The sequence below is a fragment of the Carassius carassius genome, chromosome 40 (genome assembly GCF_963082965.1).
Source record: "Carassius carassius chromosome 40, fCarCar2.1, whole genome shotgun sequence".
Classification (NCBI taxonomy): domain Eukaryota; kingdom Metazoa; phylum Chordata; class Actinopteri; order Cypriniformes; family Cyprinidae; genus Carassius; species Carassius carassius.
In genome coordinates this window covers 17,290,636-17,308,338 of record NC_081794.1, presented here as the reverse complement: position 1 = coordinate 17,308,338, position 17,703 = coordinate 17,290,636, and the positions used below count along the sequence as shown (strand labels likewise).

The following is a 17,703-nucleotide window of genomic DNA, read 5'->3' as shown; positions in this document are numbered from 1 at the left end:
CTTTCATATAGTTTTTTTATTATTATTATTTTGTTTAGTTTTTGTAATCAAATGTGAGTGCAATCAAACAATACCAATTTAGCCATATAATCTGTAATAAAAAAAAGTTAAAAATGATAGAGGGGGAAACTATTTGAAATTTGACTATTTTGCAAGAGAAAACCACAAACCAGAAGGCAAGCTGATGGGGAGAGCAGGGAATGAAGAGTGCTGCGAAAGAGTTCAGTTTTTATGTACTGTCTCTGAGGAGGGTTCGCAATAATCTCCTGCTGTCAAGATTATGTTTTAAGACTGTCCTAGGATTTTTTTTTCTTTTTTAATTTTCATGTTTAACAGCAAGCACCAAAATGAATGACACTAGAAGAAAGTTGCCTCTGCCCCAAAAGAGAAAAAGAAAAATCCACAACAGATACATTAGATTTCTGTGGCTGCTGTCCAGATGGTGGGATAGAGTCCGTTAAGAATCGCAGGGTTAAAGAACAGGGCGGCAGAAACTGTGAACAAGAACTGAGATCCAAAAGCCTCCAAAAGCTGCACATGCGTGGTGTGAAGGGGTTCAAAAAGAGCAGCGTCTGAACGAGGGTCCCTGTCACAGGCCCCGCCCTCCTCCAGCTGAGTTCAGAGTTCATGCCTCCAAATTAGCATCCAACAACTTCTGTGTAATGGACACAGATCTCAGGAGGAAGGGGGTTGTGGACTAAAAATAAATCTCTCTACCATACAATGCAGTTCTTTAAAAAAAAAAAAAAAAAGAAAAAAAAAAATCTGTAGTTTTATCTTTAAAAAACAAGCGTATATATTCCCAGACTCGTCGTTTAACATTTCCTATGACGCTCTACAAATTGAAACCAAAAAGTGTGTGAGCAAGGGTTTTCTTGTGTGAACTGAGGACATTCTCATGTGGTTCAGAAGCAGTTGGCTGCTCGGGCTACCAGGGGTCGTCCAGGTCACCTCCGCTCTGCGACAGGGAGAAAACAAGAAAGGGATAAAAATGAGCAAACAGAGAACATTTAAAAAGGGTAAAACACTCACTAGAGAAAACTAGAAACCATGAAACGTGTGAGGGTGTGAAAGACAAGAAAAGGAGAGAAAGGAAGATTTCCTAATTTTCTAATTCCATGTAACAGAAAATAAAGCATTGACTTGGTTTTAAAAAATTAAGTTTGGGGTCAGTAGGATTATTATTATTATTTATTTAGAAAAATATAATACATTTATTAAGGATGCAATATTTAAGAATACTACTGTATTTTTGATCAAATAAATGCAGTCTTGGTGAACATAAAGAGACTTCTCATTCTCAACAATGTTTTTCCAAAATCATCAAATACAGACCCCAAACTTTTAAACCAAACCAACAGGTGACTCAAATGTAGACAGTGGGCCAAAAACTACCCAATAACATTAAAAACAGCATACAACCAAAATAGGAGAGGTTACGTTAATCTGTGTGTACCCCCCCAAAAAAACCCACTGGCAATAAACATAATATATGTAATCATGAAAAGATACTACAAAAAAGGGTGGGAACAAAAAAACCCTACAAGGCCTATGCAACATTCTTTTTACTGATTTAAATTGCATTTCCATCTGATAGGAAAACTCACTTTTTCCCTGCTTTTAAACGATTAAAGCACACTTACCTCAAGCTTCCACTAACAAGGCTCACGAGTAAGAACATAAGCCATATCTGATTATGAAGGATAGTTAAGAGTGAACAAGTTCTTACAAGATCTATAAAAGGCACTCGAGACGATCGGTATTCTGTATGGTGTGTGTCATCTCAAATTTAATAATGAATGGGAGGAAAGACAGATATCAATAGTTGAATTTGATTTATTTTGAACTTCAGCGTGAAACAAAATTAATACAAACCTTTGCCCAGAAAAAAAAATATTAAAAAAAAAATAAAATCAAAACCCAAGGCAGCAAATGCTGCTCTATGGACACTTAAGCTCCGATTCTGCTGAGCCAGTATATTAGTAACATTAGATTAATATAACAATGGCAGCATTATGCATGCACTTACGCTTACTCTTAAGAGGATTATACAGTTTGTGTTATGCATTAACTTCCAAATCAACAAAGTAATCAGGTTTAAATGGCTTGATAAATCATCCAAAGAAAACGAAACTAAAGCAGTTTGGAACATCAGCTATTTTGCGATATGACAATTCACATGGACAGAATTCAGCTTGCTTTCCAAAAACTCGGGTCATAAGAATAAGATAAGAAGCCCTGTGCAAATACTGCAGTGTACAGACATTCATGAATGGTCATTTAGCAGCATTGCTTAATGTGTAGAATATTGCATTAAGTCCATCTAAAGGTAAAGCAGTCTGTATTGATTGCATCAGCACAACAGGCGAAAGGAGAATTTTGCAAGAACAAATGATTGTGTAAGCTTTTGTAATCTCATACGGTCCATGCTTATAAAGCCAGTGCATTTCCATTTTGTGCTTCTTCCTCCAGGACACACCTGGACAGTAGAATTAACTGTGAACACTCAAAGAGCAGACACAGGACAATCATATTCGAGAGGTCAGCTCAAATTATAAACCGATATGAAAGAGATATGGAGAGAGAGGAAAATACACAGATACACAACATAAGAGTTCCCTTTTAAATGGTGAAAGAATGGCTTTTGATCAGTTAATCATCTCACATTTCAAACAGCTGATTCACATACACACAAACACTCACAAGCACACTACATAAAGAGCATAATAGAAGCTGTACCTGATGTTTACTACAGTATAACTATGTTCAGCCACGAGACAACCCAGGATATGGAGTACACATGCATCGCATGGCACAGTTGTGTGTATTCTTGGCACGGCCCAGATTGTCCACATAAACCATTGCTATTTCAAATGTTTCACTAATTCCATGGGTAAACTCTTTAGGTGTGAAATGGTGATGAAAAAAATCATTCAGGGGTAACAGTGTTCAAATCTACTTAAAGGGACAGTTCTCCAAAAATTCATTATTTACCTTCATGTCATTCCAAACCTCTATAACTTAGTTGCAGAACACAAAAAAGATATTTTGAACAATGTTTTTCACTTATGTAATAAAGTCTTTGATTGTACAACAACTTTGTACAAAAAAAACAACCTAAAAGCTAAATAAATAATAATAAAAAAATAAGACAAAAACATGCAAAAAACAAAAAAAATAAACTAAACCAAACAAAAACTAAAAACACAACAAAAAGACAAAACAAACAACACCATAAAACTAAATTAAACAAACCCTAAAAACACAAACAAAAAAGACGACAAAAACACAACAAAAGATGCATAAATCTTCCAAAATATCTTTGTGTTCTATAGAATAAAGCCATTATGTCTGGAATAACCTCAGGGCAAGTAGATGACAATTGTTATGTCTAGGTGAACTCTCTCTTCAACACTTCATTAGATTACACCTCCATGTCTCATTTTAAAAACCTAAGGCTAAGTGCAGAGATATGAGAAAGTGCTTACTGCAGACTGAGCTGGGATATGCCAAGGTTAACCTCACTTGCAGTTTCAGAGCAGGTTTTTAGTGATAAGAATTCTGTGCAAAACTTCCTTTGTATGCGACTTCTACTGTTTACAGGGCTCACAAATACAAAATATCCACCCAGAGTGCCATTACAAATCCATAAAGACAACCAAAAACCTGCACTGGAAGTGCTCTAAGGAGGAAGACTGCCAAAAGCAAACTAGCAGTCTAGGCAAGAGAGCTGGTCTGGGGAAAAGGATTTGATAGCAGGGCTGGGTTTAGTGGGTACTAAACAGGGTCATGCAGTGGGGGCGCCGGAGAGCTCGTCCAAAGACTGTGACGTAGCTGCTTCGTCCTGTCCCTCCTCAGAGCTGAGGGGTTCAGTGGCCGGGGACGGAGGGGGCGAGGGAGGTTCCTCCTTGGGGTCAGTTCGTGTCGTGGCGTAAGTGGATAGCGCCTGCTCCAGCACTTGGCGGTATTCGCCTCGGTGACTGAGCCGGAACTGTCGTAGTGCCTCCAGCAGGTGGGCAGCAGTGGGGCTACCCTCTTCTTCCTCCTCACCGCCGACTGCTCCTCCCTGGCTGTCCTGGTGCAAGACGCCAGTGTCAGTGGACAGAGCAGGTTAAGAGATCCCACTAAGAGCGGGCCACCTGCCCTTGACCTTACACTGCCTTTTCATTTAAAAAGCAGCACGCTTGAGGAGCGATAAAATGTGGTGAATGTGTGTTCGTCTGTGTGTGCGCGCAAGGGTACAAAAGATGCAGGTGCTTGTCAACACACGTCTCTTCTCAAGTCTTAGAGCAATAAACTTACTGAAGTAAGCATTACCAAGATGCGGACATACAAATACAAACCGTCACAGAGTGGCACAAGCACAGACGGACAAACAAAGCCAAGGCCTGCACAAAAAGCCTTGCATTTAAATCTTAAATGCAGAGGCACTGCTTTTAAAGATAATGGTGTTTGGATGTTTAATCTGCCCTATATATAAATCTATCTCGGAGTACCAGTTATGCTTCCCTAAGTAGGACGTTTGCTAATCACTTGCTAAATGTATCACTCTCAAATGATTGAGGGAGTAAATGTATGCATGAATGCGTCACCTAGACCTATATTAAGTCAAAATAATTGCAGGTGTTATACATTAAAAGTACTGTAAGATGATGAGTAAATGGATGGACTTAAGTCGAAGCAAGACTGAAGTGACCTTTTGTTCTGTTCTTATGAGATAAAAACCGCAAGGAAAAACTCACCCCATCTTCTTCTCTGTGTGGGTTTAGCCTGTTGTAAGCGGCCTCAATTACACTACGTCTGGATGACAGAAGAGAGACATTAGACAGAACTCTAAAAACCATACTGAAGATAATAGTGAGAAGTGTATATGGTCCATAGCAAAACCAGATTTTCGAAATTGAAAAATCACTATTTTGCACATTATATAGGGGATGGTAAAAAACATTAACCACTACAATATTATTAGCTCTAAATTAAATTATATAAGGGCCTTTTTCACAATATTTATATAATCTAGTATTATGTTTTATATAATTATAACATTAAAAAAAGAGATACAATTTCCACATAAATAAAATATAATTCAGGATTATACCAATAAACTAGTAAAAATTTTTATGTTATTGGCAATATTTGAGATGGTTGAAATTAAAACTTTATACAATGGTCTCTAAATGAATGAGAAATAAAATAGAGTGCTACAAATTTAGGCATCACAACATTACAATGTGTGTAAAATACAACATGCGTAACAGTGTACGATAAGAAAAATATTACATTAACGACTGAATTACTAAACTGAATAAAAAAAATAGGCACTACTAAATAACTACTATTAATCAATCTATGATCAATATTAACAGATATGTGGTTTACCAGCCCTAATACAATAGTAGTTCAATTACAAAATTAGCTTGATCAGAATAAATGTAATGTAGGACCACGAGGACAAATGTAACTTAAGTTAGGACCCCTACTTGCTAGCGAGACCACCACCCGGTGGCAGGTTGGGGATGCTCTCAGGACGAAGGTTGTGCATGATATGGCTTAGATCTGGGATGCCTTCCTCCCCTGACTTCTCCATAATTTCTGCAGAGAGAGACAATTATATTACACATGTAGGGCAACAAACTGCTAATGGAAGCCTGGAGCGTTTCCTCCACTGTGACTGCTGCTGTGAAACCTTAGAATGGTGTAGGCACAGGATCAACCATCCCACTTATCGAGACAGTGTGAGCAAAATAATATCCAGCCAGAGAAAGAACGCCAAACAGGTTTCATCACAGCTGTCCCAACTACATTTCAAATGGAAAAACACTAGAATCGTTTTCAGAATGAATATAGTCCCCATCCAGGAAAGATCCTACAAGCCTCTTGATAGTTTAGAACATGCCAGAATGTTGAAAGAGAAGAACCAGAGGGAGAAGAAGAGAACTGCAATCCAAACAGTGCTCAGACAGATCAATTTTAAACCCCTTACACTTGAGGTCTGGTATTAGGACTTTTTGCATTATAAAATGGCCATTTTTACCACACTGGATGTACAATGCAGAAAACTGGCTGACAAATGAACAAGTGCTGCCTCTTACCTTCCACATGAGCCTCCAGGAACTTGTCCAACTCGGCCTCTCTCTTAACAGCCTCCTCTGATACCTTCGGTGCATTGGGGAAACATACTAGAACAACACTCATGTTGTCACGGCTTCCCTGGTTAATAAAGAGAGAGAGATGGTACGTTAAAAAAAGGCAGTCCACTAGACAAAAATCTAACCTGTGTTTATGGCACCACACGCTTCTATTGTAAACCACTTTAAATCTAGACCATCTCCGAATTCGCCGATATTTACCTGGGATGGAAATTTGGGACATCTATTCATAGTTATACACTAAGCAGACCTTCACAGAGAAAGAAATCTTGCAAGTGGAAGGGGGGTAAAGTTTAGTTTCCAATGTATATATATGAGCCATACATCATGAAAGCATGAAGATGGTTACAGACTAATAACAGAAAACCCTGACATCAGCTTGAACAAATCCATGCCAGATACAAGAGCTGTGACATCACTCACAAGGTCCCAGGCTCTGTCTGAGCATCTGGAGAGCTGGTGTCTCACAAGGAAAAGGCTTGTGCATTTTTTGGAGAGTACTGGAGGGTTTGTAATGTTGAATGCCATGAGACCATCAATGAAACACTTAAATGCAGCGTAGAAAAGGGGAGTGGGGATTGTTTTTTAGAAGGACTGTAACGATTACGTAAAGACTCAATGATTCAACTTATGTGGTGCATATATTTAGCAAAATTTTCCTCTCTAGAGTTCACGCTTCTCTTAAACTGAGGCACCACAGGGATCTGTCACTCCAAATTAAACTGCATTTATTGTTCGAATACTATAATAAAATGGACAGAATTTGAAATTTGACACCGTTTAATGTCAAAAGTAAAAAAGCACAAAGCTTATTGCGATTTATTAGATGGGAGGTGCGCTTCAATGTTCCATTCGTTAAAATAAAAACAGGCTAGAACGAGAATAGACTAAACTCAAGATTTTTTTAACCATCCCGACACCGTAGGTTGAATCAAAATGTATTTTTGTTGTTCCAGAAATATTCTTCAAGAACAGTCATATTTTATGGCACGAATACAATTAAGCGATTTTAAAGTAATTTGGCTCCTAAATGTTTAAGGCAACTAAATGTTAATGAGGGTAAGTGACAACATTAGGGAATTATTTTGGATGAACTATGCTTTTGAGACTTCTGCTGTGATCTCCTTACCTTATGTAAGCAGGTGTCCACCACAGAGTTGCAGACTTTCTCCAAGTCATCCAACACTTCTAATCGAGAGCGCACAAAATCACACAATTCCTCGTTGCTCATCACATCCCAGATGCCATCGCAGGCGAGCACCACAAACTCATCCTCTTCTGAAACACGTGGGATTTCAAACACCTCCGGTTCCGGAGATACCAACTGCTCAGTTGGGCCCTTCCCATCCACACACTTGTAGTCATAGTCCCCCAGGGCACGTGACACAGCAAGTGAACCATTCACCCTTTGGATCATCACAGAACCTCCTGCATTCTGAATGCGCTCTTTTTCACGTGGGTTGCACGGCTTGTGGTCTTGTGTGGAGAATCGTACCTGTCCGACACGGCTGAGTACGGCACGGGAGTCTCCGCAGTTGATGAAATAGAGGTGCTCAGGAGACACCAGCACGCCAACTGCCGTGGAGCCACTACGGTCCATGCCATTACGTAGGTCCGAGAAGTTGCGCATGTACTCGTCGATCTTTAGGAAGCCAGAACGAATGCCGCTTTTAACACCCTCCACGGAGTCGGGCCCTGAACGGAAGTCCTCACTGCTGGTTATGATGTGCTCCAGCAGGTGTTTGGAGCAATAGTTGGCTACACGGGAACCAGCGTGACCGTCGTACACTGCGAAGAAGGACCAGTCGTCTAGGCCGTGCGGTAGACCCACAACGGCAGTGTGTGCATCCTCCATCTCTACTCTCCAGCCCTGCATGCTGCTCAGGCCAAAGCGTAGACCATTGCCCGCTCCGTGAGCATTATGTTTCTCTGTCTTCGGTTTGTCCAAGAAGGCCCCCATGGCTCAGGACACCGTCTGCAAGAGAAAGAGGGATGCAAAGTTGGTTTATGTGAGAAAAAGCAATATGATAAACTTAAAAATGTACATATTACAACAATAACAAAGTGCTATTTGAAAAGTTATGGTTCACCACAAAATGAAGGTTCTGTCATCATATACTCACCCTCATGTCATTCCAAAACCATAAGGCTTTGGTTAATCTTCAAAACACACATTAAAATGAACCCTGAAAGGTTTCATTGGAAGTCTGGGTGTCCAAAACATAAAAGATCCAAAAAAAAGTCGGCATAGGGGCGGCATAAATTGAAACCATAAGAATAGAGCGGTCTAATCCAAGCTCATATCTCTTATGACATCTTTATAACCCTTTTTAGATCTTTTAAGTTTTGGCTATCTGGTCTGGAACAACACAAAGGTAAATAAAAAATATAAAAATAAAAAATATTTTTAAGTGAACTAACCCTTTAATAAAAGCATGTTGTAATAACTAAATGTGCAACTGACCATTTAAAATCAACAAACACTGGTTGGCCTTCCAGGAAATTATCCAAAGAAACACTTCAGCCACCAGCAAAGGCCGTAGCACTAACAACAATGATCTTTTGCATTACACAAAGTCATCAATCCTCTTTTGTTCATAAAACCAGTGTGTACACAATAGTATGAGATGAGAATTGAAGGCTGTGGAAGCCACAAACATCTGCCAAATTACTGACAGATCATGACATGATCTAAAGGCTACTGTAACAGCAGATACGAAGATAATAACAGACAAACTGTCAAAAGCTCATCAAAAAGCAACTCGATATTTCAGACAATCCTCAGCAACTACGTTCATCAAGACTGATTTAATACAGTGAACATAAGAGCATTAGAAAACTACATCTAGGGCTGGTCTGAATACCATTTTTTAAGCTTCGAAGCTTTGATAGTAATCAACACCGAATATTTGAAGCTTCGGAGGGAGGGAGCAGAACATATTCTTCTCTCTAATAAAGGCGGGAATCTGTGTGTCTGTCTGTCTGTTTGCATTTTTATTATGTCGAGAAGTATTCATCCAGTTGACTTCACGCACGCGGATGTGTTGCTGCAGACCCAAGGGGGTGCAGGGTCGCATTCTGGTGCAATGTGGACATGCGCAACATTTAGAATTAATAAACTTTTAAAGGAGCTGTATGTAAGAAATCTATTTCAATTAATCATAAAATGGCCCTGATGTGTCACTAGACATTAAGAAATCATGTTCATTTCAAATACTTATATCACCGACAACAGTAGTCCGGCCAGGATATTGTCATTTAAAAAGTGGACTTGCAGCCCTCAACTGATGTTGATGTTGTCATTTTGTGTTTTGGCCTGACGCGCCTCACTGAAACGTAATTGAGACAGTAGCCTAATGTTACCTCAGTAAAAATTATTCATCATTTGTTCTTCACGTATATCGTGGACTAAGTTACACATGCTGCAAGTTGACCTGTATGACCATTGCTAATGTAATTTATTTACTCTATTTACTCTATTATTTACTCTAATATTATTTACTCTATATTTACAATATTTTCTGATGGAACTGAAAACAACCCTGTGATAGCCATTGGTGATATTGAATTTGTCCCGCGTTATAATTGCTGTGGCAAATGTTTTGGTTATTTGTTAGCCTTCTTATGACAAAAACTTTAGTACTTGTAAATCGATTTTTTTGCTTATTGAAAAATAAGGAATTTTTCTTTTGTTGTTTATATGTTTTTTGTTTTGTTTTACTATTATCCTTTTTTTTCTCAGATTTTTTATTGTAATTGTATTTAAATGTTCAAAAAAAAGAAATCAAATCAAAAATGCTTCTCTTCAGCTATTATGGCCCTAGCACCTCAACACCCAGTAAGAGAGACTTGAAGAAGCACCACCTGACTGCACCATCAAAATATCTCTCATGAAGCATAAACATAATTAACAGAAAAAAAAATTAATGTGTATGTCTGTTCGTCACTTGCCATTGGAAGCAGCATACGTTTCTGCTGAATCCTGCAGCTTATCTGGCAACCTCGAGTCAGGGGGTAGGGGGAGGGGATACACCGCTCTACAGTATTTTTATAGTGATTGCAGTACCAGTTTTGGCCACAATCCTACATAGGGCTCTTTTAATAAACTACAAAACAGTGCAATACGGAAGCGGCATGCCTCAAGGCTTTTATGCTCAGAGAATGGACACCTTGCACTAGTGGTACTAGTGGGATCTCAGCTCTTCAGGTCTTCAGCATTTTTGTCTTCTCTTCCAGATTAACTGAATCATGACATTCACTCATGATCGATTCATAAGCCGCTTTTCCACTATCGGCCGAATGGTTCTCTTGGTTTAACCGTTCAGCCCTAACTACATCACTCATAAATTACAGAAGGCGGCAGCGATTAAAAAACAGGGTACACTGGAAAACATTCATAATGATGCTAAATGAGAAATTCTTTGTAGAAGTGGAACGTACTGATTTACTTCAGTGGTTGACTTGACCTATAACATCATAATCCACAATGCAAGGCACTAAAGTAGTAGTATTTGCCATAAAACGCATAATTTGTGGATGTGCAGAAGGTGTATCCCCAAAGGCAGAATAGTAAAGGATGCTTTGAACCTGCTGGGGACAACTTTGAAATCAACTGGTAAACAATTTTACAGATATTTCTAACAAATGCTCATGCCTTTGTTTCTACTTCATCAGTACTGTCTAAACTTAACGATAAAAGTGTTTTCCACAGACAACGGTGTATACACAAAGCTAAGTGATATGACAAATATTACATCATGTGGTTAATAAATAAGGTCTTATTACTACTTCGTTAGCAATATACACAAACACTCCCATTCTTTTTTAAAGTCTCTTATGTTCACCACAAAAACGAATTAAAAGAAAATATATATTTTTAAACATTTTACTTAATTTATTACTTAGAAAGCAAAGCTGAATTTTCAGAAGCCATTCCTCCAGTCTTAAAGTCATAGTTCATTTAAAAATTTAAATTCTGTCAATTACTCATCCTCATTCGTTAATATTTGGGACACAAATTAAGATATTTATGATGCATGCTGAGAACTCTCTGACCCTCCCATAGACAACAAGGATCCTTACAAGATCAAGGCTCAGAAATGTAGCAAGGAGATCATTGAAATAATCCAAACGTTGTGTTACGAAGATGAACTAAGGTCTTACAGTAGGGCTGGGACAACGCGTCGAGGTCATCGATGACATCGACGCAAAAAATACGTCGACGCAAAATATGCACATCGATTCGTCGACCTGTTTTTATTTCTCTAAAAAACGTTTGCAAAACTTTTACCTTATGTCCGCTGAATATACGCGATGGCCGGATCAACATTCTGTCCAACGTTATATAACCAATCCAGGGGTTTTTCTGCATTGATCTTTTTTTTTGGCGGCTGTCAAAGCGTTATTTGATTGGTGAGTGACAGTGACAAGGCGCGTACGAGAGAGCGCCCCGGCTGCGCGCGCACTCACAGTCTTCAAACAACACGAGCGCTTCTTGCTCTCTCCCTCCCTTGTGCATATTAATCAAAATCATTAAACACGATAGAAAAAGGGCGAAACACCAAAGTTTCACGCGCGCTCGCGCACGCACAGTCTTCAAACAACACGAGCGCTTCTTGCTCTCTCCCTCCCTTGTGCATATTAACCAAAATCATTAGACACGATAGAAAAAGGGCGGAACGCCAAAGTTTCACGTGGAGCATTCGGAGATTTTTTTTTTTTTTTTTGTAAAAGCACTCTCTGTATTAGCTTAAAGCATTCAAGTTTACATTTACATACTGTATTCTTTCAATTGCTCTAAACAAGTATTTTGGGTGACCTTTTTTATTGAATACTAGACATCAAGTTGTAGTTATTTTCATCTGAAAGAACTTCTTTTTTCAGTAAGCTAGGCCCTATGTGTTCAGTAAGCTTGTTTCAGTAAGCTATGTGTTTTCAAGGTTTCAAGGTTTTATTGAATGCTATCTCTATACAAGTGCAAAGTAATGCATTCTTAGTCAGTCTTTTATTTTGTAATTTTAAGAGCAATAAACATATATTGCAATGTTAAGGAATTGATGTTTTTTTCATTCAGATATGTAAATCAACATGTATAAATTGTTAGTAGTCAATTAATGGGGAGATAATCGAAATCAAATCGGTCTGAAAAATTAATCATTAGATTAATCGATGCATCGAAAAAATAATCGCTAGATTAATCGTTTAAAAAATAATCGTTTATCCCAGCCCTATCTTACAGGTTTAGAATGACATGAAGGTGAGTAATGACACAATTTTCATTTTTTGGGTGAACTATCCCCTTTTAATGGCGCTTTTCCAATGCATGGTATGGTTCGGTACGGTTCACTTTTGGGGGGTCACCTGGTACTTTTTTTAGTACCACCTCGGTTGATGTTCCAAGTGAACCGTACCTTTCCCAAAACGTGACGTGTAAACTCCACTGATCACTGATTGGCCGGATAGAATGGTCACTACCTGCCTCACTGAACTTGCGACAAACACAATTGAACCACTAGATTCAAATCAGCACAGCCAGCGAAGGATCAAACGCAATGGTTTTGAATGAGCGCACCTTTTCTAACAACCAAAAATGGAAGTTTCATGGTCTGTTGAGGAACTACAGACATTCCTCTCGTTGATAGCAGAGGAGCGGATCCAGTGAGACCTTGATGGGGGGACGCAGAATGAAAACGTTTTTCACGTCACGGCACTAAAGGCGAGGCAACAATAACGGCATGTGAATAATCCTGCCCATTCTAAAGCGGCACTAAACTGCAGTGGAAATTCAAACCGAGCGGAGCAATGCTGACCCATACCACACAATGGAAAAGCGCCCTAAGTGTTACATGATCCTTCAAAAATCATTGTAATATGCTAATTTGGTGCTCAAGAACAATGTGTCAATGTAAACAGTTGTGCTTCTTAATATTTTTGTGAACAAAGAGATACAACCGGTTTCCTAGACGAACAGAAAGGTTAAAAGAACAGCATGATTTGTAACATATGCTGTAATAATATTGGTCAACCTTTGGTCATGAGTTGTAAACATGATTAGGATTTCAGTGAAGGGGTGGCTCAGAAATACAGCAGAAATAAAAACAAAATATTTCCTATCACTCGGTCTCAATCAATACCTTAAAGAAAGTGTAAGGATGTCAAAAAAAAAGGCTTCTGGACAAATAGGCTATGCAGACCGATGGGGTGTGTCCGGGCTGTAACTCAAGCTCCTGTATCAACTTTCATCTCGAGTATCATTTCTTCCATGAACCACGCTTGAAAAGAAAAACACAAACTGGTTTTGGCTATCTTTACCTCATCCTCAGGACAAGCACACACACAGACATCAAACACAAGAGTGTAGCTCAGAACCACCGAATGCACGCAAAATGCTCTTTAAAAGGAGCTTAGCAGAACTTACAAGGCCAGAGAAAAAATTTATTATTGATTACAGAAGACAAAATTTATTTTTCATGAGTCTGATTCCCCATCAGAATGCAGGATTAGAAATGTGGGAGGCAGCTTTAAGCTGCTTTGGACAAACCTCAACCGTAAGACCATTACATGACTCCAGGAATAGCCACTGAAATGTATTACAAGCCCAAATAAGCCATTAGACAAATGGAATGGGAGCCGCTTCGTAAGCTATGCGATCACTGCCAGGGACCTTGACCTAGCAAAGCCCAAAAAAAGCCAGTAGGCTACTAACCAACAGTAAATCAATGTTTGCCAACCGATATTACAAGCAGGATCATGGGATAGGTCAAATTACAGTTTATCCCATTATCTTAAGGCGTCCCTCTTTACAGGTCTGTTTATGCATTGCGAGAAAGAGAGCTGGCAGCGGACAGCAGGGCCGAGATCCAGTGAAAGTTCCAGCATTCAGAGGATCATGGACTCGTCCAAACCAGAGCATGTGGCCCATCAGGGACTAAACTAGAGTTAGTTAAGAGTGGTGCTCACAGCCAGATTTTTGCTCACTACTCCACACACGACAAGCATTGAAGGCATGTGACCAAAAAAGGCGGTCGGGAGTTGGAGAGTGTGTTAGTGTGTGTGGTGGGATGAGGGCACAGCCTTGTGCAGTGTCATGGCTCGGCTGGCAAGGCTGTCAGCTTGGCCAGTCCTCACCCTCTGAGCACAGCTCTATTTATATATCCCTTCAAGCTCAGATTGGGTTACTTGCTTCTGAATGTTGGCAGGGGCAAAATGCTGCATCCTGTCATTCATGCAGGGGTCCTTCCCAACATTCACGTTCAGACGTCCCTGTCAGATCCTCTTCTTTCAGAGGCATTGCGGCTGGGATGATCTCTGTCAGGAGTAAGTGGGCTGATCCATCATGTAGCGCTCGCTTTGATCAAACCCTGCCATTAGCATGGCAGATACGCTCGAGAGGAAGCTTTGTTAATGCTTGAGCTTCAAAACAAATGCACAAGACCAGGTGCAGTAAATGCACGAATGTATCAGATCAAACGCTAATAAACAGGCACAACAGCAGGAAATGAGGGGGGTTTCGAAAGGTGGCTTGATGTGGACCTGAAGGGAGGACTAAAACTGGACAGCAGAGTTTATCTTTATCCCCTCGCCATAAAAAGGCAAGATTAAACATGTATATCTGGTACATCTTAAAGAAAGAATTTATTTTCAATTGAAATGTAATTCACTGTAAAAAGTTATGTATAGAGACTAATCATGCATTAATCCCACTTTCTATTTAGGATTTCTTTATATCCGTTTCCCAATATAGGCCACTTTGAAAGGGGGTGTATATTCATTGAGGGTGACCCTTCATTGGAACACATTAAATACAAACCTTTTTACTGGTGTAGCAAAAATGCCTTCATTTTTTTTAGGATCGTTAAAATGTGGCTTGAGCAAGTTCTGACTTTAAAACTTTACACAAAATCAATGACGCACACATCTCCAGATTATAGAAACCCGGAGGCTGAATAAAGCTGAAAATTTTTTTTTAAAAACAATTGCACATGTTCGTTTTACATTGGAGTTCAATCTACACCACCACAATAAAGGGGTCATGAACTGCCTTTTGTAATGTTATCAAGATTTTTACATGAAAGAAAAATTTAGAAATAAAAAGGCTATTTTCTGTTCCGTTTTAATTTAGTTGATAAGTATAATTTCCACCATCATGTCTGTATATACAAACATATTTAAAATAATATTTAATGCAATTGTATTTTTCAGTGTAAATTATTTAATTTGATAATCACATTATTATAATTGAATGTATAGATCAAATGTAAAAATGTGATATGAAAGTATTAAATGAGATTAGTGGGAAAATGCCCTTGGATTGATTACATATATATATATATATATATATATATAAAAAACATGCAGATTTATGTCAGCTGAGAGAAAACTGATGAGAATATTGCTTAAGAATAAATCATATTTGCAAAAAAAAATAAAAAAAATAAAAACTAAAAACATACATATACACAAAGATGAAGGACATGGCAAAGAAAATGGCTGAAAAGCAGAGAAAAGCATGGACTTTCTTCTTCATAAACAAGTCGAGGTGAGTAGGCTATTTCTGAAGCTAAATGGCAAATTTAGCACAATTTGGAATAATAAATAAAAAATAGAGCTGTATAATTAAACTAAAATTACTATATAGACTATTTATATACATATGTGGTTTTTGCCATCTGATTGGTAAACTTCAGATGGATCGGGAAGTCATCTCGTTCAACTGCACATACTTTAATTTAAACTGTCTCTTTTTTTATGTTTTAAAATTATCGGGAGGTGCTTGTAACGCTCTTTATTTGCCCATAATCCTTCTCACATGTTAAGAGCTGCGAACATCTGTGATTTTCTCCTGAGAAAATTTTTTCTCGCCTGCAAGCTCATACGACAACACAAATTACACCATGTATGCCCACCTTAACAAGAAAGCTTTGAGTTCTAAAAAATGGAGCGGCATTTAATAGACAGAGCCGTCGATCACTGACAAGCAATATCGCGTTCATTATCGCAGATGAATCGCCTTTGATAATGAACGCGATATTGCGTAGCTTGTCAGTGATCTACGGCTCTGTCTATTAAATGCCGCTCCATTTAAAAGCAGGTGATGGCGATTTAGCGGTAATCACAGAACCGGATTTACTGACTAGTTGCACTTGATCATATCGTTAGATATATCGCCCAGCCTTAATACACACATAAATATATACACACACACATATTATTTATATATATATATATGTGTATGTATGCATGTATGTATGTATGTATGTATGTATGTATGTATGTATGTATATATGTATGTATATATGTATATATGTATGTATGTATGTATGCATATATATATATATATATATATATATATATATAGTCAAGTCAGACATTCGACAGCCATTATTACTGATGTTAACAAGCAGGGGAAATGTATACCTTGCAGATACAAACAGGGTAAATCATGTTTTATGTTTTGATTAGAAGATATTTAACATTAAACGTCAGAGAAACCCTAAGAATTCACTTTTTATTCTTTACAACAGTGCTCTCATTATAACGGTAGCCTATAGCCTAATGTTCTGCATTTCTGTTTTGAGATGACCAGTAGAATGACTCATTTGATAGCAAGTTTTTAATCAATGGGATTAAACTCATACATTAATATAGAATACGCTTCGTTATTTATACAACATAATGTTAATATTAGGACTTATATGCTGCAAAAAGGGCCCGAATGCACACAAACATGCCTGCGCGGCTCTAAATGAACTCATTTTGTGGACGCACTCTTCACACAACAACGTGAAGAAACACGGCAGCTAAACTCTAAAAATTCACAGCGTTTTATTATGTATATATATGTGAATGTGTATAAAATGTGAATGTGTATGGTATGCGTATGACATAGTTCATAGTTCTTAATATTCTGCATTTTTGTTTGTCCTGCATGTGCTGCGTGCTGAAGGGATAATAACCGTAGAACTACAATGAAGTACTTGACTCAACCAAATTCATTTTATACCAGGTAAATAATACATTCACTATATATACAAACCGGCTGAAATGAAACCTACCTGATCGGAAAAAAAAAACCTGTCTCTGTCTGTGTCAGCTGTGTGAGTCTTGTTAAAGTTTTAAATTCACTGCCGCCAAGATGCTCCTGTTGGTCACGGATTATGGAAAATTAAACATAAATCTACAGTGGTGGTTCGATTTATTCACACACTTTAAAAATATTTATTTGAAGCTTCTTTATTTTTCAGATTCTTATTTACAGCTTTATCATAATAGGCTGTATATTAACTTATTGGGAGAAAACCGGTAGTTCTAGTGAAATCAGACATTTGAGCTGCCCCATACAGTCAAAATGGCATAGCTAATAATAACACTAGGGCTGAAACGATTCCTCGAGTAACTCGATTACAAAAAATGATTGAGGCAAATTCCTCTGCCTCGAAGCCTCTTTTAATTTATTTTAAATCTCACGTCAGGTTCTTTCGCAATGATTTTTTAATTGTGACACAACACGTTGACGTCACCCACAAAGCGGAAGGAGACACAAGCGCTGAGTCCG

General features: G+C 38.3%; 1 protein-coding gene across 3 annotated transcripts in view; it reads right to left on the bottom strand.

Moving 5' to 3' along the window:
- Nucleotides 1-741: 741 nt before the first annotated feature.
- Nucleotides 742-17,703, bottom strand: part of LOC132122249 (protein phosphatase 1B-like) — a 52,255-nt gene continuing 35,293 nt past the window's right edge. Inside the window, exons 2-6 of one of the 3 annotated variants that reach the window (XM_059532288.1) lie at nucleotides 7,279-8,124; nucleotides 6,093-6,210; nucleotides 5,481-5,592; nucleotides 4,743-4,800; nucleotides 742-958 (exon numbers count right to left, since the gene is read on the bottom strand). In XM_059532288.1, coding sequence (XP_059388271.1) covers nucleotides 929-958; nucleotides 4,743-4,800; nucleotides 5,481-5,592; nucleotides 6,093-6,210; nucleotides 7,279-8,109 — 1,149 coding nt within the window. In that variant the 5' untranslated portion in view covers nucleotides 8,110-8,124 and the 3' untranslated portion in view covers nucleotides 742-928. Of the gene's footprint in view, nucleotides 959-3,215; nucleotides 4,076-4,742; nucleotides 4,801-5,480; nucleotides 5,593-6,092; nucleotides 6,211-7,278; nucleotides 8,125-17,703 lie in introns of those variants that run through there. The other 2 variants (XM_059532287.1, XM_059532286.1) reach the window with 2 other exon arrangements.